Source organism: Mobula birostris, chromosome 15, assembly GCF_030028105.1.
Source record: "Mobula birostris isolate sMobBir1 chromosome 15, sMobBir1.hap1, whole genome shotgun sequence".
Lineage (NCBI taxonomy): Eukaryota > Metazoa > Chordata > Chondrichthyes > Myliobatiformes > Myliobatidae > Mobula > Mobula birostris.
This window is the reverse complement of record NC_092384.1, coordinates 27,231,707-27,255,175: the sequence shown is the minus strand read 5'-3', so window position 1 is coordinate 27,255,175 and position 23,469 is coordinate 27,231,707. Positions and strand designations below refer to the sequence as shown.

At 40.6% G+C, this 23,469-nt stretch overlaps 1 protein-coding gene across 2 annotated transcripts in view; it reads left to right on the top strand.

Annotated features, from left to right (window-relative positions):
- Positions 1–23,469, top strand: part of pard6a (par-6 family cell polarity regulator alpha) — a 69,977-nt gene that overhangs the window by 32,758 nt on the left and 13,750 nt on the right. The window contains exon 1 of one of the 2 annotated variants that reach the window (XM_072279503.1): positions 15,128–15,553. The exons of the other annotated variant lie outside the window; for it this stretch is intronic. Within the exon in view, the coding sequence (XP_072135604.1) occupies positions 15,481–15,553 (73 nt within the window). The 5' untranslated portion in view covers positions 15,128–15,480. Of the gene's footprint in view, positions 1–15,127; positions 15,554–23,469 lie in introns of those variants that run through there. 2 annotated transcript variants of the gene reach the window in all.

Here is a 23,469-nt window from a genome sequence, read left to right as displayed (position 1 = left end):
TATTAAGGATTAACTATTCCTGTGAAATTCATTTTAAAAGAACAAAATGCAATAGTTTTGTTCTTGTGTAAAGTTAGGCTTTCAGAACTTGAGCTGTACCAGGAAAAGTATTGAATTGTTTAAGAACCCACTGACCTATTAATCCGCTTTTTTAAAAAAAAATCCCTCTCATCTATCAGATATTGCCTCTGTGGGCCTCCATTCTAAGCTTTTATTATTATTTGCTAGCCTTCTAGATGCTTGAGGATGAATGTGTTACCACATACCAAGAGATTTATTTCTATTTCAGTTTTTTTTAATAAAAGCATGATCTGTTCTCAACTTTTCCTCGGGTTTCAGTTCTGATGTTTGCTTTTTAATCTCTCCTCCCACCCTTCTAGCTTTTCTCAGGATATTAACACAGCATGTTTTTGCTTTTGGTCTATCGCTGCCTTCCCATATCATCAATTCTCAGATTTTAATGAGTGTCGGTGCCCGGATCTCAATCCTATACTTCAGAGAATTTGAGTGAACCTACCTAAGTAACACAAGTTTGTACCTAATGGAAATTGAATGTTCATCTAGTGTTTTTTTTAAAGTAAACTTTTGTTAAACCTACTTTTACATCCTTGATGAAATATTAACTTTTGGTGCCAGAATGGGTCATTTAATTTTTATCTGTTTTTTTTAAGAGCTAGATGAACAACTGGAGTAGACTTGTTGAATCAGTCTATAAACCTGTAAATGAAAAGCAAATATTATGACATTGAAAATAGAGTAATAATGTACCATTCCAATGCCACCAAAAGCTTTCAAATTTAGATAATTCTAATGGATCATTCTTTGGATTAAAATTTCATCAATTTTTAAACTGAATTCTCATTCAAGGCAGGTATTGAGCAGAGCAAGAATAATAAATCTATTTTGAGGGCTTGAACTACATTAGTGGCATGGACAATGTTAAGTAGCCAGTCACATTACTGTTAAGTTCACATTCCACTGAAGATTTAAGAAATCTCTTTAATTGTATGGTGAGCAGATTCAAGATCCTGGGTGTCAACATCTCTGAAGACCTATCTTGGACCCAACATATTGGTTCTATTAAGAAGAAAGCATGCTAGCAGCTATATTTTAGGAGCTTGAGGAGATTTGGTATGTCACCAAGGATATGCTACAACTTCTACAGATGTACTGTTGGGAGCATTCCAACTAGGTTACATAACCAGCTGGTATGGAGGGTGCACTGCACAGGATGGTGAGGGGGAAGCCCAGCCAAGTTGTAAACTCGGCCAAGTCCCATCATGGGTATTAGCATCCCACCATCAAGGACTTTTCAAAGTATGATGCCTCAAAACAGCAGCTTCCCTACGACCCAGTACATGCTCACTTCTCATCATTGCAGTCAGGGAGGAAGTACACGAGCCTGAAGAGATGTGCTCAATGTTTTAGAAACAACTTCTTCCACTCCACCATCAGACATCTGACCGGTCAACGAACCCATCAACACTACTTCACCTTCTTTGCTCTTTAGTTTATATTTTGTATATATTTCAATTTGTAGTGTGTTTTGTGTATTGCACTATACTGCTGCAAAACCAACAAATCTTATGACAAGTCAACAATGATAAATCTGATGCTGATTACATTTTGCTTTGGTTTTGGTTATATTTTTGCACTGTTATGTCTTACCCGGGCCAGAGGTTTGAAGTCCATTTAGTCAGTGGGCCTCTTGATGATTTTGGCACGTAGTGTGAGGGTATCCTGCTAGAAACCGACAGGTGCGTTTGTCTTTGGCAAGCAGAGTTTGGCACAGCACAGTGGTGCAGGTGTCTCCTATCTGATGATCTGGATTTGAACCAGAGTTGGGTTGACGTTTGCCTGTCCCCCTTCTAATTGTGTATGTTCTTCCCCCCCCCCGTTCTTCTCCTCCACCCCTGCCCCCATATCACCTTTTCTCCTGTTTGCTCCTCCCCTTCTGCCACCATTTCACAGCCACAATTGATCCACTGCAGATGCAGACATGGTGCTGTGCAGTATTTTGGGATGACCTGAGTTATTAAAAAGAAAATCTATTTATCCCAGCTAAAGTAGCCTCCTGCAGCATGAGATTGTTCTAACTGGAGAAGCTGATAAGTTGCTGGCAGTTTGCTTTTTTTTTAAAAAAAAGTCTACATTCTGGGGAAGTTGCAACTTTTGTAATCCATTAAACGTAGATTGTAGTAGTTATCTACGCAAGTGTTTATCTGTTTGAATGCTTTGTAGGAATTTTATTAATGCTGTGGAAGACTGCCAGTCCAGCCAATACCAGTTTGCACTGGAAAAGAGTTCTGAGGAATTTTTTAAACTGAAATTTAGGCCAACAGTACATACCTGGAAGAAATTTGAAATGAAGCAAAATATTTCAAGTACAGTGTAAACAGTTAATCCATAAAACAGTATTGTTTTATTGAAGAATATAGAATTTATTGAATAGTGTTTTTTTTTCCTTTTGCAGGGTTAGTTGCAGCTTTTTTCTAAAGCCAGAAAATCTCATTTGGATTTTTAAGTGTAATTATTAGTGTAATGAAGCAGTCAGTTTCCTTGGGAAATCTAGCTTTATCTCCTCTGTTTTGTCATACAGTTCATGTTTTCTTATCAAATGTTGATTCTAAGGTGATTGCCTACGGATTTCCTGTCCCCCTCTCTAACTTGTGTGCTGGGAAACGTTTTGTCTCTCTGATGCTTTTACTTGGGCCTTACCAAGAACACTCCATGACATGGACAGATAATCTGTTTGTTGAATTAACACTGTAGTTTGACATGTTTATCATAACCATTTCTGTTATTATTCGAGGCAAACAATTAACACATTTCTGTTGTTGAGATTTGAGGCACACATTCAAACATCTATCATAGTGTAAATATACATACTTCCTTCCTGTCAGCTTTAACAATTTCATTTAAAAAAAATATTAACTGGACTATATTTAGTGACTGGATAATAGTGAATAAATGGAATTCAATTAGTTTTTTTAGTTGTAAAGGATTCTTTGTATTTATTTTGCCAGTCTTGCATGACAGCTTTGAGCCCTTGGGCCCTCTGGGTCTATTATTCCATTTTATTCTCCCTATATTCCAATTAACTTCCGCCGAATTCAGCCATATTTAAAGGCAAATTGCAGGGCCAAAGAGCTTGTACATGGTGAGGATGTAGAAGGAAAGTAGAACACCTGAGTGAAGTCGAGGTGGTCTGGTGGAAAATGAGAACCATCTTGATCAGAAATGAGCCAGGTCGCTGGAACTGAGGCAGCGGCACAACTGGCTACTAACTGTATTTGCACGTACAGTAATTGGTGGTGAACTATAATTCAATTTTGCAAGTAATATTTAATTATTTTTAGCCTCAAGTTTGAGAGAACATTTGTGTAGTATCTATTTTTAATTAAAGTAAACTCCTGTACTAAATGTGCACAGTCTTTGCTTTGTGTTCCAAATGAAGCATGCTCTGCTCTTTAAAACTTGCCCTGAAGGATCACTCTCTTGATTTGAAAAAATGCCGTGCTCTATCAGTTTGGTAACCTACATGCAGGTGATTTCTCTCAAACTTCCCAAAACCTTATCTGTAGGGCTCCAGCTAGGAGTATCCACGTGCATACAGCTTCTAACAGGAAGAAATGTTAGAAATTGAAAATTCGATCGCTTGTGTATTTGGCTACCCTGCCTAGAGTACCTTTTTAAAGGCACCAACCTCCTCAAATTTCTTCTTTCTGGGCAGTTCCTTGGATGACTTGGAAACAAATTGTGTTATTACTGGGAAGGGTAATATTTGTCCGAACCCGAAATGGAATTCGCTTGAAGGATTTCTTCTTTGAATCTACTTCCTACTTGGAAGGAAAGGGTACATTGGAATGGTAGTGGCATTACTTAGTACATGTATTGAGAGCTTTTTTCTGGCCCAAGATTGCTTGAACAGCCAAAAGTTCTAATGGAACCTAGACAGGACATAAACCTGACAACAAGAAACACCCAAGTAGCGCACAGACTTATCTGGGACGGGGAGTGCATCAAATTCCAAGTATTCAGTTTGTAAATAGCAAAGTATTGTTGGAATGCGGGATTTCAACCAGTCATTCCTCATTCTTTACCTGCATGTTGATTTTCTAAATGTATGCTTGCATGTGTTACTGGGCGATGTGCATATCTGATTGCTCGCAACAAATGATTTAGCGATAATTGGATTAGGTGATCTATCACTCTGCATTGAATGGAATGTGATGCGGCGTCAGATACCAGAAGCTGCACATCATTCTGTTACCGAGGAGCACAAGTACGCGTGGCTAACTTGCTGGATTGTTCACTAAGTTGTTCATTTTCACAATGTAGCCATTCCCATCCCTATTGATCACCTCTGACAATACCTGCAGAATTTTTTTTAGCTTAAAATTATAAAGGGGTTCAAATTGAAGGAGCTTAAAAGTTCAAGAATCGGTCTCATTTGCACAGGTGCTCCATGACATGGTAAATTATGCAGTAGTTAGATGACTGCCAATTGTTTGCTGTCAAATGTCTAAGGCTACGTCCACACTAGACCGGATAATTTTGAAAGCACCAGTTTCGCATAAAAACGATGGGTATCCACGCCAGGCGTTTTTGAAAATACCTCCGTCCACATTAAAATGGGTATTTGGGTGAATCTCCTACTAGGCATGCGCAGGACACACCTACAGAAAACAAGCGAAGAGGGAACAGTATACATGGTGCACGTTTGTCCAATTACAGACTAGAAAAACTTAAAAGGAAATTGCCAAATGACGGACAGCTGTTGGCTCTCACGCAGGAGGACTTAAAACTTTTTTTAAAAAAAACAAATACTGGAGCGTATGGAGGCAACCGACAGGGAGTTCACGGACAGTATGACCCGGCTGACAACGAACATTGAAAAACTGACTAACTCTGTTGCAGAGGATTTGCAATGATGAGGAATATGATGGCTCCCCCCCCAGTACTTTTCACCGCCACAATACCAGCCTCACAGCCACTACAATAGTTACACATACGGACACACAGACCCCCAGGTGGCCCCACCAACATCTTCCCCACTCCCACAGAGGGGTCACCCTGGAAATATTTCCTACAGCCATAGTCTCTTCACTGATGAAAGGGGTGACAGGTTTTTCAAAACCTCCAGTTATCCCGTACACACTACAATGCCCCAGCAACACACATAAAAGTTGCTGGTGAACGCAGCAGGCCAGGCAGCATCTCTAGGAAGAGGTGCAGTCGACGTTTCAGGCCGAGACCCTTCGTCAGGATACTACACTGCCCAACCGGCATTTTCAGGTTTAAACACTCTGGAGGGTGTTTTAGAAAAGCTTCATTTTTGGGGGAGGAAAATGCCGCTTCAGTGTGGACGGGGGGTCAGACGAAGAGAAAAAGCTTCGGTTACGGATTTATCCGGTCTAGTGTGGACGTAGCCTAAGGTTAACTGCATGTGCATGTAGGTAAGGTATTAATTCTCAAATATCAAAGTCCATTTGCCCAAGAAGTATTGATGATTGGCCTCAGCAGTTAAAGCAGGCTCTTCCAGTGAAGGCTTGGTGTTTTGAAAGGTTGAATGTTAATTTTCAGGAACATGATCAGATTCATTTTTGTCACATGTATATCAAAAGTTCAAAGAAAATTTATTATCAAACCACGTATACCACAAACAACCTTGAGATGTCTTTGTGCAGGTACCCACAAAACAAGGAATCACAAGAATCCACAAAAAACTACACACAACAGACTGACAAACATCCAACACGTAAAAAAGAACACATTGTGCAAATAACTTTTTTTTAAAAAAGCGCTGAAATGCATTGTTTGCATTAACAAACAACACAACCTAAGTGCCACCACTCCTTCTAGTGCCAACATAACATGCCCACAATGATCAGCAAGACAACGCAAAACACCGCAAAACACAACAAAACAGCACAACACAACAAGCCTCTTTTTTTTTCCCCCTCCCTCACTCCCTACCTCTTTCCCACTCATCCACACACAGTCCTCCAGACCCAGGCCCCTGGGCCTCCAGTCTCCAGGCTTTGGCCTTCTAGTTTCAACTTCTCATCAGCCTTCAGTAGGGACCTCCGAACTAGCCGATGACAGACCCCAAACTCCAGGCTCGCCAACTCGCTGGCCCTCATGCCTCCTGCTTACACAGATATTTGGTACTGGGACATGGCTATTTTTATGGCTTGGAGGGGTCTTTGCTCTTATGGTAGCTTCTAACCCAGTGGTATTTCAAGTAGACAGTACATTTCTGTAAACGATGTGCTGATTTTTGGGAGAGTAAATGGGTAAATCAAATGGGCTACTTTTCTTCTGGATGGCATCAAGTTTTTGATTTTGTGGATGAGTGCAGCTCCATGAGAGTATTCATTAGATTTTTGTATGATTTATTTATTTATTGCAATTTATTGGCTCTCTAGTCCTGGCTGACTTTCAGCCACCATATTGGAGTAGTTGTTTGACCCCAGCAGTGGACAGTTTTCCCCATGATCCCTACTGACCTCCATTTTATTGGGAACATTTGATGCCATATCTGGTCAAGTGTGGCTTTTATCAGATAATCGTTTGCTTCCTGGAATTTTCTGTCCATGGTTGTGCTAAGAATGTAAATGGGTCTGGAATATGGTGGATCCCAACCTGAGCATCGGTTAGTAGGAGTCTAAATATCGCATGACGCCAGCACTTTAGTATATTGTTGGGGCCATAGTTGGACAGATTTGTTTAGTTCTAAATTGGTCTAAGTGAAGTAATTTTCTACATTACCAGGTGCTACCAGAGCTGGAACTGTATTGCAATAGTCTGGACAAAAATGTTCAATAGTCCTGGAGGACATGATCTCGGTGCCACACTAAATTTTGCTATGGTCACACAACCCTTTGTATCTGCTCATCTTGCCAATCTTGTTTGTGGAATGAATGTGCCAGTGGTTTGACTTGTGTAATTGTGGAGCTGTCAAAGTTGGTGAATCTTTAGTGGCACTTCAGGCTGAAGTGGTTGCACATGTTTCTGCTTTTTTTGCATGCTCATTCGTTGCGAGGATGCATCTCATTAACTGCCCTACCCTAAATTCTGGTTCGTGGGACGAGACTGCAGAGCTTTGATTTGATCCATCAAAGTTCAAAATAAATTTCTGTATACAATATAAACCTAGATTCATTTATTTGCAGGCATCCACAGGAAAACAAAGAAATACTTTAGAACCCATGGAAAAAATGCTTAACAAAGGCCAGCAAGCATTCAATGTGCAAAAGAGGACATTGCTGCTCATTGTCTCAGTATTATTTGTTAACTTTAAAAAAATTATTTGCACAGAGTCGTAGAGAGTGAGCCTACAGGCTGGGGAATCTGCTCAACTCCAATCCAGGAGCTTGGTGGATGTAGGGTAACTACTGTTCTTGAACTTGGTGGTGTGGGACGCAAGACTCTTGCACCTCCTGCTTGATGGTAGTAGCAAGAAGGGTTGGGGGGGGAGACTGGTCAAACACAATCAGATGAGAAGGGCTTGGTTGGGGGGATCTTGGCTGGCACAGAACACCAGTTCATTTCCACTCTCGGGCCTCGACACTTTAGCCTATCCCAGCGACAGCTGACCCTTCCTCTGCTTCAAATTGCTGTATCCGCTTTCCTGAGGGTCACATTTGCTGAGTCCTATAGGAGATCGTAATATCCCTAGTTTGTTTGGACTAAACTTTTCTTATGCCATGGACCCTTGCCATTAACCAAGGGGACAGTGGACCTCAAGTTTAGACCCTTTCTTAAAAGGAAACTACGGGCTGCAGATTGCAGCAATCGTAGTTCATTGGTATATCTAGTGGTTTTGTGAGCTGCCCGTAAAACATCGCCTTGTATTACCGGCACCATTAGGTGTTAAATCACATGGTCCTGTCTATCATCTGGTCACTTAGTACATTCCATCCATTGCTTCACTAGGGTCACCATCTCCATGTTGTTCTTGCTCTGTAAACCTTATTCAACTATCTTTGGTACCTAGCCTGTGGTGATGGTAGAATATGGGTCTTAATGCATAGGAATAGGTCCTCCTGGCTCACTGAATCTGTACCTGCATCAAGCACCCAGCTACAATGAGGCCATTTTATTCTGCCAATGTGCCCATTAACTTGCCCCCCACCACCACCACTTATCCAGTTATCTTAATCCATTTCTGTGGTTACTAATCTAGTAACCTAGTTATTATGTGACAATTTCTGGATGGGATCTAGTATTAGACTAAAATATGTAAATTCAGGGTCAAAGACTTGTGTTGATTGCCCATACGGAACAACCAACTGAAGAGCCTTGGCGAAGACCGAGTCCTGACGAAGGGTTCCGGCCCGAAACGTTGACTGATCATTTCCACGGAGGCTGCCTGACCTGCTGAGTTCCTCCGGCATGTTGTGACTGAAGAGCCTTGGGTTGTTCAGGTTGGTTTCAAAGCTTGCTTGGACTCTACGCTGGCTGCCCCCAGTGGTAAATCGGTATCGATTGTTTTACAGACCAGACAAAGCATTGCTTACCTACACCTAATGTCTTGTGATTTATCTGCAAGATGTTGCAGTGCACAGAAATAATCAGTGATAACTAGATTGCAGGATATTCAATTTCCTAAGGAAGTTTTAATTAACTTTTACATTATAAACTAATGTACAATAAGACTCTTCATCAGAGTAGGATGAGTGTTATTGCTATCGAATATTTCCAGGAAGAGAGAATAATTGGGCTTTCTCTCCAGATGGTAAAATAGTCAGTTCTAAAACAAGTAAATGAGATTCCAGAAGTTGTCCTTTAAATTGGTACATTTTTTCTCCCCTCTAACCCCTGATGAGAAGCAAATACAGTGGATTCTGGTTAATTGGGCCATCAGTTAATTGGCGCAGCTGCTTATTTAGGACAACTCTGAAACAGTAAAAACTGATCGAGAAAATAGCCAGGATTTCCTTAATTTATTGGGACACTATGCTGCTTAATTGGGAAAGGAGACTGTTGCCGAACAGTTTCTACTTGGTGTCATTTGCCTGCACTCGTGTGGCCATTAGACTCTACACCATGCTTAAAGTGAACATTTTTAAATAGCATCAGTGCTTGTATTCGGGTTCAGAAATAAGCAGTAAGAGAATTCAGAACTGTGTTGCTCACTGCAGTTTCAAGCATTCAGTCATGGAGATGCCAGAAATGGCCAAGAGTGAAAATGAAATGATTTCACTACTTCAAGTTAAGAACTACACAGAACTTGAAGGTATCAACAATCGTATTGAATGTTACAATGAAAATGAGGATTTGAAGGGTGCAATCATCAAAAGGCAGTCCATTATGTGCAGTAGGTGTCTGGGCTGATTTATTTTATTTAGTCAGTCAGGAGAATAAAGCAGTGTACTCTGGATGTATTTTTGTTGATAACTATTAAGAACTAATACAGTTTCATAGTATTGGTAGTGTTCTGATTTGTTCTGTATTTCATTTAAATGCAGAATTTGTTTCCCAGTTAAATGACAAACTGTCTTCTTATACCTTTTAACTATTTCCATGAAAATTTGGCTAATTGGGGCAGCTGCTTAATTGGGCCAAAATGTACTGGACTCTCCCAGTGAGCTGGAATCCACTGTTATGAAAATGAGGTCCAATTGGATTCCGTTTACTTCAGGCTGTTTCTGGACTTGAGGTGCTTGCTCATTCATTTTCTCTGGATTAATAAGTTAATTCCGGTCTTGGTCTAAGAAAGCTTTTAATAACAACTCAAAACTTGCGGGCTGCCCCCAGCACTCTCTTGGGAATGTCGGTTGTTAATGCAAACGGCTCATTTCACTGTTTCAATGTAAATTAATCTTGAATAACAGGACTGAAAATTTTGTGGCAATTGGTTTAGTGTTTCATTTTCAATGAAACCTTTTCATTTCTTCAGAAGTCATCGCCTTGAGGAGGATCAAAGATGACTTGTTTCCACACCGGTTTTGTGAGCTATGAAGTGGGTAATGAGGCCAAATGTGATAACAACTACAGACTTGCTCCATACATTGGGGGAGTTGCCTGAGAGGTGGTGTGTTCCTCCTGTATGCACCCTAGGTATGGTCTTCGGTTTTCTGTACAATCCTGAATGTACCTTCTCCATTTTTGAGCAAGAGATTCACAGCTTTGAACATGTCCTTGAACCTGTTTCTCTATCTGCCTGATGATCATCTTCCACAAGAGTGGAAATAATGTCTACTTTGAGTCTGGGTTGGGCAAGTAAATGATGGGGCCAGTCAGCTGAGTGACTAGCCCTTTGTGTCAGACAAGGAGCCTATTATTCCAATGAATTTGGAGGATATTGCGGTGACAAGCATTAGGGATACTCTTCCACTCTGCTATGTCTTTAAGTAGGGAAGGTCACTGCTTCCTGGTAGATCTTGAGCCTCATGCCAGCTCAGATGCCCTTTTCAGTAGACCAAAGGCGGTGTTGGTACATTGAAAGCATTGGTGTATTGATGTTTGCCTTTGTGGAGAGGTGCTTCTGAAATATGGGGAATGGTTCACATTTTCCAGAGTTCTATTGTGAAACTCTTATTCTCGGAGGGCAGGTGGAACACGAAGTAACAATGCAGCAGACTTTATTTTTAGGACATTAAGTTACTGTAGTTGCAGTTACTGTAGCTAACTTTCCATTCTGACAAAACGTGTCCTATAAACTAAACCTACCGCTTGATGAGAAAATATTGTTGCACCACATGTTAGCCATTGGAGTCCACAGTGCAAGCAGGAGGTTAAACTGCTTTGTTTTGGGTCCAGGGTGCTAAATTGTAAAAGAGCTCTTTTTTTTTAAAAAAATGTTTTGTTTCCTGTCTGTGCTGCTGGCTATTTGTGAAGCCAGCAGCAACCTTAAAGCAACTTTCCCAGGCAGCTGCGGAGATTGTTCTTATCTAGACTGACACTGGCAACAAAAGTAAATGTGAACCAACACACATCAAAGTTGCTGGTGAACGCAGCAGGCCAGGCAGCATCTGTAGGAAGAGGTGCAGTCAACGTTTCAGGCCGAGACCCTTCGTCAGGACTAACTTGTGAACCTGTGTTTTCAGTAAAAGGTAATGCTTCAGGAAGTAAAATTGGTTTAAAATTAAGACGGCCAAATGAGATTCACATAAGGGCCTTAAAACCTTAGTTGTGCAGATTAAATTCTTTGCGAGAGGGGTGGTATGGTGAAAAAGTTCCTGGGGAATTCCAGAACAAGTACCAAGATGCTGTTATAGTGGAAGAAAAAGTTGTGTGCTGTGATCAGTGTTCAGGGAGGGAGCTGAAAGGCTTGTTGGGGGAGGGAGTGGGAGGAAAAGGTTAAGTGAAGAATGAGATTTTTAAGCCAATTTGTTGGACTGAGGAACTAATGGAGGAGCGGTGATGAAACAGCTAACTTTTAGGGGAAAATAGTAGTAAGGGTATTGTTGGAAGCCTTGTTGGATTTTCAGCAAAGGCTGACAAAACGCAACTCTTTGGCAAGTCCTGACACTTTAGGAAAAAGAAAGGAATTGACATTCATTATATTTGGGGGGGGGTAGTTTGCTTTGGCAATACCTCGATGTTGGCTAAGCAGTATGACGGGATATGCCAGGGATTGAGGTAAATACAGCCAACATGTGGAAAGAGGGAAATCTTCCCATGATTACCAAGGGAAGAGCAATCTTTGTGGAAAATGCTATTGACTTTATAGTATCAAGTGACCTGTGACTTTGACTTTATAGTAACAGTATATCACTGTTGGCTGATGAAGCACTGATGTTGGAGGACATAGTCAATTACCAAGACTGCATGGGGGTTGAATGGGCAGGGGTTTCACTCACTGGTTATTCAGAGAAGATGACCATTTTGAGTTTTTTTTTTGCAGCCACTTTTGAGTAATGGAAGGATTAGGAGTAACAATATGAGAGCCAAGATCCTCTAGCTGAGGTGCTTCAATTGTCATGCAGGTCTTTGCAAACGAAGATACTTGAATGTTTTGGAAATGTGTGCAGTGTGTCAGTGCGTTAACTGCATTAAGTAAAACTTCTGTGGGTCATCTCAATCCTTTGGGAGTCAGTGGTATGGTATCACTGAAATGGAATTTGACTAATGTGGGGCTGCTGGACTGCTGATTAGTAACTCCTTTTGTACCTTTAACTGTTCGTTTTCTCAATGTAAAATACTCTGGCGTTTTAAATGTGGTAAAATTTGCTTTAATCTTCAATGCAAGTGCCTCCTTGGGGCCATTGAAACAAATAGTAAAATCAGGAAAAAATTACTGTGCATCCAGGATAAATAAGAACATTAGAACATAAGAAATAGGAGCAGGAGTTGGCCATCTGGCCCGTCGAGCCTGCTCTGCCATTCAATAAAATCCTGGCTGATCATCTCCACCTACGTGCCTATTTCCCCCATGACCCTTAATTCCCCTACTGTGCAAAAAATCTATACAAACTTGTCTAAATATATTTACTGAGGTAGCCTCCACTGCTTCATAAGCAGAGAATTTCACATTCACCACTCTCTGGGGGAAAGTAGTTCTTCCTCAACTTTGTCCTAAATCTACTCCCCCAAATCTTGGCACTATGTCCCCTAGTCTAGTCTCACCTCCCAGTGGGAACAACTTTCCTGTCTCTATCTTATCTATCCCTTTTCTTAATTTTACGTTTCTATAAGTGTTGTGTGCAACACAGAGCGTCATAGGAAGTCACTCCTGCCTGTGGCCATCAAACTTTACAATTCCTCCCTTGGAGGGTCAGACACCCCGAGCCAATAGGCTGGTCCTGGACTTATTTCCTGGCATAATTTACATATTCCTATTTAATTATTTATGGTTTTATATTGCTATATTTATACTCTATTCTTGGTTGGTGCAACTGTAACGAAAACCAATTTCCCTCGGGATCAATAAAGTATGACTATGACTATGATCCCCTCTCATTCTTCTGAATTCCAGAGAGTATAGTCCCAGGTGACTCAATCTCTTCTCATAGTCTAATCCCCTCATCTCTGGAATCAACCTGGTGAACCTCCTCTGCACTGCCTCATGGAAAATGGAAATGTAATTTTTTAAATGCCATCACTAGTGGTGCAGTAGCTTGTGACTTGGTATATCTAAGCAACTTTACGTTAATTTGTGCTGTAACCAATCTGTAAAATTAAGTTCGGTACACACAGAATGCTGGAGGAACTCAGCAGGATCCATGGAAGTTAATAAACAGGCAGTGTTTTTATTTATTTCCACAGATACTGCCTGACCTGCTGAGTTCATCCACCATTTTGTGAGAGTTGCTCTGGGTTTCCAGTATCTGCAGCATCTCTTGTGCAGAATTAAATTGTTTGAGCAAAAACAATCCAATACTATAATTTGTCTTTGGTTGTTTGCAAAGCAACTCCAATGCGACTTATTATACAAGGCTTGGGTTTATCATTGGGTCATATATAAACTGAAATTCAGTGTGGTGCTTGGATAATTTTTTTGTTTTGACTGGAAGTAACTACCACATTGAAAGCATCAATAAGTTGATAGTTTCTTTTGGGTTTAATTCTCAACTAAGCTGTCTGAATGCCAGCAGCTCACTTTGTGACCATGTTAATGTGCCAAGTTTAAATCATTTTTTAAAAAAAAAACTTCTGTGAATTTCTTTTATAGCTAACTAGGATCTTAATGGATAGGTTATATCCATGGTTACCAGATTAACTTTTAACCTGTTGTATTTTTTTTATCAGAAGGGATGCATTAAGTTCAATATAATTACGGGAAGTTTGCTCGACTTGCTGTCAGATGATGGATTTGAAGTGGATGTTATATATCCTTGGTTATATATTTTTGGATCTGGATTTATTAATTAGATAATTTAGGTGTGTGTCCTAGTAAAATGAAGGCCAGAGATGGCCAAAGATAGTTAAGAAATTTGAAGCAATAGAAAATCTGCAGATGCTCTAAAACCAAGCAACACACACAAAATGCTGGAGGAACTTGGCAGGCCAGGCAGCATCTATAGAAAAGAGTACAGTGTATTGTCAACGTTTTGGGCTGGGGCTCTTCATCAGGACTGGAGAAATCAGGACGATATTCTTTTTCTATAGATGCTGCCTGGCTTGAGTTCCTCCAGCATTTTGTGTGTGTTACTAAGGAATTTTAAGCTTGAGTGCAAGCTGGAATGATTTGGTGTACTATTGTCTGAGGTGTTATTAAAATAATATTAGCTTAATTTGTCACATGCACATCAAAGTGAGTGGATTGTGGTGCTTGCATAAAATCAAATCAGTGAGGATCGTCTGGGCAGCCCAGAAGTGTTGCCAGGCTCCCAGAGCTGACATACCATGCCTACAAGTCACTAATCCTAACAGTAGGTCTTTGGGGTGTGGGAAGAAATTGGAGTCCCCAGAGGAAATCCACATACAAGCTCCTTACAGGCAGTAACGGGAATTGAACCCTGATCAGTGATGACTGGCACTGCAATAGCATTACAGAAACTGCTATGTTACCATGCAGACGCTATTCCCAGATGAAAAGTGTTTGTTTGCTTTGTTTGTGCCAAACAATCCCATGACGTTCCAAATGCAAGCATTACTGATGTTCTGAACAATATTTTTCTAGTTTTGCAATGCGTGAATGCATTTGTGCTATTTCACAGCTTGGTAACTTTAAAAAAAAAGTAATTTATTGTCTGTGACATCACTTTTGACATAATACTGACTGACAAGCATGGAAGATGAGCTTTCAAATTTCATTGACTTTAAAGGTCTATGATATTTTACGAGGTTGCAAAATTTCCTAAGGTGATTTGGTGTTCAAGTAACAGTTATAAACTTCAGTGTGTTGATGTAGCAATCTGCAGTCAAAAATACCACATTCTTAAATGTGTTGTTAAATTTTTCAGTATGACCTGATGATAAACTTCAGTCTTAATAGTTGGAGAATGTCACAGAAATGCATTCCTTGTGATCGTTGTGCAGATGCCAAGCAGTATTAATTTCCATTCTTGTATCTTGACGTCAAACAATTTGCAGTTAATTAGCACTCAAAGGAAAATCTGCTCCACGGCATTTTATATGAGTGTTAACAAACAATGTTGCACACAGTCGGGGATATTGGTGGAGATGGATGAGACAGAGGTTTAGAAGGAAATCAAAACTTTAACTCCGTGCTATGGTATTACTGGTAAAGTTGGTGATATTTGTGGCCAGAATTGGAAAAATGCAAATATGCTAGATTCTAGCATGGCTGTGGAAGGGGGTTGGTGAGGATGTGAAGAATTTGAAAGAGGACATGATGACGGGAAACTGATTAAAGAGTGAGCACATAACTGATGTTGCACATTCTTCCTTACAAAAGGATAAGTGCCCTGGTAATAAAGACTAGGGATGGACCAAAGTTGGCCAAGCTTGTCGGTAGGATGCAGCTGGCTCTCTACTCTGCACAAACAGTGAAAATGGAAAATATTCAGCAAGTTGGGTTGGATTTGTGGAAAGGCTGAGTGAATATTTCAGAATGAAGACCTGATGTTATCAGATTTCTCTCCTGCGTGGTTTGCAAGACAATCTTTGCAACAGATGAATTATAAAATAAGAGAAGGTAAAGACTTGGATTTCTGCAACAGTTTAGTTTCTAATCAGAGTTAAATAGTTGGCCATCATATCAATGAGAAAATCTACGGATGCTGGAAATCCGCGCAACACATACAAAATGCTGGAGGAACTCAGCAGGCCAGGCAGCATCTATGGGGGCAGGGAAGAAGTACAGTTGACGTTTCGGGCTGAGACCCTTCGGCAGGCCTGCTGCGTTCCTCCAGCATTTTGTGGGAGTTATATGGATGAGCCTCATGGTTATTTAACATTTTAAACAGATTGAAACAGTGCAATATCGGATAGCCAAATCTTCTAAGAAAGCGAGGGTACTTGCAGCAAGGATTCACTGCAGGTTTTTAAAAAAAAAACTGGTAATAGGCCTAGGTGTGTGATAGTTGGTTAAGTGCGCACTACTAAACCCAGGGTAATGCGAACCATGAAAAAACAGATGAGAGCTTCTAAAGGAAAAGACTCTCTCCAGATATGCTACTCCAGAAGCCATTATGGAGGGAATAATAATGGCTATTGCTTTAATCAGGACTGCTCCTTCATAATACTATAGACCATTTAAAAAAAAATTGTACAAGCAATTTTTGCTGTAAAGCAAACTGTTTACAGAGAAATGAAAAATTCCTTCCTCCCAATTACTGATGCACATGCAGAAGCATTGTGATTTGAGATATGGCCCTGTTTCTGAAGTATTTAGGGTCACATTTGGGATCCATTATTTTATTAAGAATAAAGCAGCTACCAGATGGAATTGGTTATTATTTGGCTCCTTGTGCTGCTGTTGCTTGTTTTTAAGGGAAGACCGATTGAAATTAAATGTAAAGTCTAGTAGTAAATTGTTAGATTGTACTAAAAATCTGCAGATGCTGCTGTTTTAAAGAGGATATTGGGCTTGCATGTTAATGTTAAGTGCTATATTGCGATTATAATTCTATTGATTACTCAGATCTGAAGTTAGTTTTATGATAATGTTGTATTCAAAGTCTTATTTGTGGTGATATCACTATTAATATCCCAATAAAGACTTCAAACACAAAACTATAAATTCTTAAAGGATTCCAGTCACTACTGCTCGAGGTTCAGCTTTGGTCTCATGAGATTGCTGCGGTGCATAATAATGCCAGATATCTACAGTTTAGTTATCTTCCTGCCATGTTCTGTAGTTATTGATGATAACATTACTGTCACCTGCAATTATTACTGCTGTAAATCTGGAAAGGGTTGTTTAGGACTTGTATAACATTTGTAGTCTTTTAGAATGCTTCTTAGCTTTTCCTTTCTAAAGCTGGAACTGAAGATCACTGGAGTACAATGGACATGCCTTTTAATAAAAAAAAATTACTGAAACATGCCCAAGTAGCCAATTTTCAGGTGCGAGTCTAGGCTGTGGGCAAAACCACTGTACTGATCAGCGGCGGCATGCATGGTGCTGAGGCTGCAGAAGGAACTAAATGCAGCCCACGTGCTGCATTTGTATGAAAGAAAACTATCTGGAATACAATTGCTATGTATTTAATATTTCAGTAATATTGTAAATGTATTGATTAAGCATTTTTAATGTTTTGCAGGTTATATGTACTTTTAAAAGTACGTAAATGGCATATGTCACTACGTCACCACAACGTGTGTACGTGCCTCACTTCGAGTAAAAACAAAGTTAGATGGTTATCTCCTGGCTCCTTGTTCTTGTTGTGATTCAGTTTGTTTTGGAGTTACAAAGCAAAACAGAGGCTTTGAGGTATTTTAAAAACTAACCCAAGATGACTATCAACCTGTTGAATGTCTCGCTGTGCTTTGAGTTTTAAAAAAAGTGCTGCAAGATGTTCAAGAGGAAGGTGAAAAAGCAGCACAACATCTCTCTTTTGGGGTGGTGGGGGGAGGAAGAGAGAATATGGTCCTGTTTATATATTTTAAAAAGGGCAGAAAGCTAGAATTCATGGGTTCATAAGCAGTAAATATGGCTGGTGGTCATAAATTGAATAAAAGCAGAAATGGCTGGCTACACTGGAAAGATGTACAATTACACAAGAGAACTGGAATATGTATGCTGAATGGATTGGGCAGCATTTTAAGGAAAATGGATTAGCCAAGAAGAAATGAGAACCAGTTTTGCTGAGTACAATAGATGGAAAAGCAGTTTGCTTAATTTGACTGCTCCAACCAAAGCAGCCGAAATTAGCTTTGTTGATGTAGTGAAAATAATATGGGAGAATTTGGAACCAAATGCATTGTTGATCGCAGAAACTTTAGGTTTCATAAGCAGAATCAAAAGGAAGGGGAGTCTCTTTCAGCTCGTATGGTTGAACTGAAGAGACAATCTGAGCATTATCAGCTTGGTAAAGGTCTTAATGATTCACTGGGAGATGTTTAGTTTGTGGAATCTTACAAGAAAGCATTTTTTAAAAATGTCTCCTAACTGAAGCACAGCTTTCAGCTATTTCAACTGCTCTTTTAAATGAATCAATGGAAACAGCAGACGGACGCAATTGAGTTGCAGTCAGGAATGGAGGTGAGTGTGAGCAAAATTGCAGCGTCTACACAGAAGCTGGCCTGGCTGAACAAATTGTGTTACCACTGTGGCAAGGGGTTATTTAAAGGTGAAACTTGCAGAAAATGCAACAAAGTAGGACATGTATAAAAAGCATGTCTGGATAAATGGAGTCCAAAGGGATGAGAAGGATAAAAAGTCAAGGTGTAGTTTCAAATAGCACTAATCTGTGTACAGTTGATGAGAAATCTGATAATGATGAGTGTGACATAGGGCTGGCTAGCCTTGATTTACAATGTGAAAGCTGACAATAGGCAAGCAATATGGCTTACACCAGAGGTAACCGGCAAATTAATTAAAGTGGAATTGGACACTGACTCAGTTGTTTCAGTCATTCCACAAAATGAGTTTGAACAGGATTTCAAAGATTCTGAACTGGAGCCTGCAGATATCCAACTGAGAACTTATAGTGGAGAAAAGTTAAAGCAGCACTGGGTCTTTACCATCCCCTCCGACCTTCAGCTGTCTGAGGCAGAGTGCTCTGTCCTAGAGAGAAAATGTAAATGTGTGTTGCTTGAAGTTCCAGCATCTGCAGATTTCCTCGTGTTTGCGTGGAGAAAAGTTAACTCCTGCGGGGATGACATTTGCGACAGTGAAATACACCACCCAACAAGCCATGCTGGACTCGTGTGTATTTTAAAAACAAGAGGACAGGTATTGTGGCTACTGTCAAGATGAAGCCACACTCAGGTTGGAGGAACAACACCTTATATTCCGTCTGGGTGGCCTCCAACCTGATGGCATGAACATTGACTTTTCTAACTTCCGCTAATGCCCACCTCCCCCTCGTACCCCAGCCGTTATTTATTTATTTATTATATTTCTCTCTCTCTCTCTCCCTGTCCTTCTGTCCTTTTTCTCCCTCTGTCCCTCTCACTATACTCCTTGCGCATACTCTGGGCTCCTCCCCCCCCCCCACTTCTTTCTCCCTGGGCCTCCTGTCCTATGATCCTCTCATATCCCCTTCGCCAATCACCTGTCCAGCTCTTAGCTCCATCCCTCCCCCTCCTGTCTTCTCCTATCATTTTGGATCTCCCCCCCCCCCACTTTCAAATCTCTTACTAGTTCTTCCTTCAGTTAGTCCTGACGAAGGGTCTCGGCCTGAAACGTTGACTGTACCTCTTCCTCGAGATGCTGCCCGGCCTGCTGCGTTCACCAGCAACTTTTATGTGTGTTGCTCTGGTTACTATGTGTGATTTGGGTTGGGAAGTGTATTGTTCAGAATTTGAGAACTTTTTTTGCACAATATTTCCTTCCTGTTTTTGCACACTAAATTTGATCAAATAAGACTGTACCAAAGACGCAACAGAATGTAATATGTTGGAAATCTGAGGTCTGAAAATGCCTACGTTCAGCAGGTTGGGTAGCATGTGTAGAGAGAAGCAAGCTGGCTTATATGTCTCAGCTTCATGTAGACTTTAGTTTGAACAACAGTTTATCAAACTAGAAGACTTCCAATTTAAGTGGTTTGACATTACTGGCACATTTTTCTTGGCAGGTCTGGGCTCGTTAAGTGCTGGTAAGATTATCACCAAATCGGTTGGACACAAACATCAGTCTTTCCAGATTCTTAACAAAATTACATTTTTGACAGAATCCTTTAGAAAAATATTTTATCCAAAAGCCATCCACATTGTAACCCAGCAATTCCAGAAATCAAGATGTTAAGCAATTTAATGTTGATGCCAAATGGATAATCTGTGCTGGCCTGTATGCTTAAAGGAAATTGATTACAGTAGATAATCAGGTAAGAGGAGCATAGTTTTGTTCTGAGCTGTAATTGATGTTTACAATAATTGCCACTCAGTGTGAAGTTTGAGGATGCTTAAAAGAATGTACCACAAACATTTACATGTGATCATAAACATGAGGAAACCTGCAGATGCTGGAATTTCAAGTAACACACAAGTTGCTGGTGAACGCAGCAGGCCAGGCAGCATCTCTAGGAAGAGGTACAGTCGACGTTTCAGGCCGAGACCCTTCGTCAGGACTAACTGAAAGAAGGGCTAGTAAGAGATTTGAAATTGGGAGGAGGAGATCTGAAATGATAGGAGGAGCCCTTCTATCATTTCGGATCTCCCCCTCCCCCTCCCCCTCCCACTTTCAAATCTCTTACTGGCTCTTCTTTCAGTTAGTCCTGACGAAGGGTCTCGGCCCGAAATGTCAACTGTACTTCTTCCTAGAGTTGCTGCCTGGCCTGCTGCATTCACCAGCAACTTTGATGTATGTTGCTTGAAATTCCAGCATCTGCAGATTTCCTCGTGTTTGCATTTTTAAATTCACTACTGCGAAGCCTCTTCCGGTGATGCCTACACTGAAGAAGTTTAAATCTTCTCTTTGGGATTTCAGTGAAACCATCTCTCACTGCTCCCCATCTGTAATTTCTTTGGCTCTTCAACTTTTCTACCACATTTTGACTCAGACTCACTATCACAGCCCTTTTGCCAATCAACTGTCCAGCTTTTGGCTCCATCCCTCCCCCTCCTGACTTTTCCTATCATTTTGGATCTCCCCCTCCCACTTTCAAATCTCTTACTAGCTCTTCTTTCAGTTAGTCCTGACGAAGGGTCTCGGCCCGAAACGTCAACTGTACCTCTTCCTAGAAATGCTGCCTGGCCTGCTGCATTCACCAGCAACTTTTATGTATGTTGATTCACATGTGATTGCTCTTTTCATTATTGACATTCTCGAGTAAACTTTGTACAGTGCATGTGGATGAGACTATATTTGTCAGGATTTAATTCTTCAAACATTGCTGTAAGTGAAATACAAAAGTTCTGTTTGAACTTGTTTGAGTGATGGCTGCAAATGGAGCATTTGGAATCTCTATATCATAGGTTATATGTTCGGGAAGCACTCAGTATCCAAGTATCAGAACCACTCGTCCCCTGAAATGTACTCTTCACATCTGGCAGAGTCCGTGGATCCTGCATTAAATTCCTCAGCGTCCATACAATTGAAGTGGAAGGAAGTTGATCTCAACCCCCAAGGAACTGCCTCTGTGAACTTCTCAATTGATAGCACTGTTATCACATTGTTTGCCAGGCATTACCGTATACAATGTGTGACTAAAATTAAAACGTATGTTTTTTTGTTTTGACATTACTGGGTTTTAAAATGTTAATGAGATGTGAGTTTGTCCTGTCTGGTAAATTGCTGAAAATGTTCTTTTCAGTTGAGCTGATCCAAAATCCCCTCCTTTTTGAATAAGTATCTTGGGTACAGTAGATGGCAAGCTTAATGACCTTTGTCCTGAGTATCTCCTGTAAGACAGTAAGAATGAATTGGTGAACTTGTTGCCCGAGAAAACCTACATATACAAATTGTAACAGTGGTTGTATTTGTATTTTGGCAAATGTCTGTGGCTCATGTGGAACTTGTCAAGGCAGGTTTGTGCCTGCATATGTGTGGCAGTGTTTATGGCTGAATGGGATATGATCAATCTCAATATTTTAGTGCTCTCCTTTCGTGCTTTAGTGTGACAGCAGCATGAGTGATAAATAAACTTGTCTAAATCTTGTAGTTTAAATTTAAATCTTTACTCAATGGTTGCTCATTTCAACATTACTAGATGAAATCACTGATCAAGTGCAGCTTGAGTATCACATGTTGTAGTCTTGGCAAAAATGCAGATTTTGTCACAGTGGTTAGTTTTTTTAAATCCCTTTCTAAATTGCCTGAACATCAACTAGATGAGTGTCTTTATGTCTCTGAACTAATTCTTCTGTTCCTTTTGTAATTGTGTTGGCATGTTATTTCATCCAAAATGTATTTGTTGCCTATTCAAGTAAATTATCTAAAGTGCTCTGCATGTTTGAGACTTCCTTTCATTTTTGTTCATGGAATTGGCGTTTTACCAGCCAATCTGAGGGGGAGGGAATTGTGTCCAATCCTAATGGTGAGCAATTTACTGCCCTCTTTGTTGAAAGTATTTATGAATTGTTGTCGGGCTGGGAATTTCGGGATGTAGACAAAACAACTATGCTGATACTTGCAACACACATCAAAGTTGCTGGTGAACGCAGCAGGCCAGGCAGCATCTCTAGGAAGAGGTGCAGTCGACGTTTCAGGCCGAGACCCTTCATCAGGACTAACTGAAGGAAGAGTGAGTCAGGTACTTGTATGCTGATACTTGTATGATTTGGAGGTGAACTTTTGGTCCCTGTTTCCCTCCTGTTCTTGCTGTCCGCCAAGTAGATTGGGAAGCATTGGCAGAAAGCTTGCTGAGATTGCAGAGAGAATGTTTAGTGTGGTCGAGGGGAATGCTAGTCAAACTATCCTGGATCATTCGGAGCTGCAACCAAAGTGTTGTGAAGCATTACTTGTGAACTTTGTTAGAAAAGGACTGAAAGGACATCATCAGAACTCAGCACCTAGTCTGTTCCTGGTTCCTGGTGCTATGGTTCTGAGGCTGCTCCCATCGTCCATTCAACAACTTCAGGATGGGTACGACAAGGGAACACTACCTCATCCTCAAAAGTGGAGAGAGTGAGCAATTTCAAGTTCCTGGCTGTCAATATCTCTGAGGATCTAACCTGAATGCAACATATTAATGCAGCTACAAAGGCAGCAAGACAGCGGCTATATTTCATTCGGAGTTTGAGGAGATTTGGTTTGTCACCTGAAGTACTCAAACTTCTACAGATGTACTGTGGAGAGCATTCTGACAGGCTGCATCACTGTCTGGTATGGAGGGCGGGGGCTACTGCACAGGACTGAGGGAAGCTACAGAAAGTTGTAAAACTAGTCAGCTCTATCTTGAGTACTAGCCTCCAAGACATCTTCAAGGAGTGGTGCATTAAAAAGGTGGTGTCTATTATTAAGGACCCTGATCACCCAGGGCATGCCCTTTTCTCACTGTTACTATCAGGTAGGAGGTACAGAAGCCTGAAGGCACACTCAGTGATTCAGGAACAGCTTCTTTCCTTCTGCCATCCGATTCCTGAATGGACACAAGACCCAGGAACACTACCTCCCTTTTTAAATATATCATGTTTTTGCACCATTTTAAGCTATTTAACATATGTAGTACACTTTCATTTTTTCTGTAATTATGTATTGCATTGTACTGCTGCCACTAAGCTAACAAATTTTACAACACTTGCGGGTGATATTAAGTCTGATTCCGGTAGCCCATTAAATGTTGCCCACAAAACATGCCTGGTCAGACTCCCAAATTCGTTGAGGGAAGCCTTGCAGAATTATTTCTGGTTGATCTTAATTGTTCACTGGCAAGTACATGTTTTTTTTTCTTTTATTCCACAACAGGGAATTTTTAGCCATTCTTGCATTGCAACAACTTTTCAGAGTGCTAATTTCCTGGTTAAATATTCTCATAGTCTGCTCATGCTATGGGCTCTGGTACA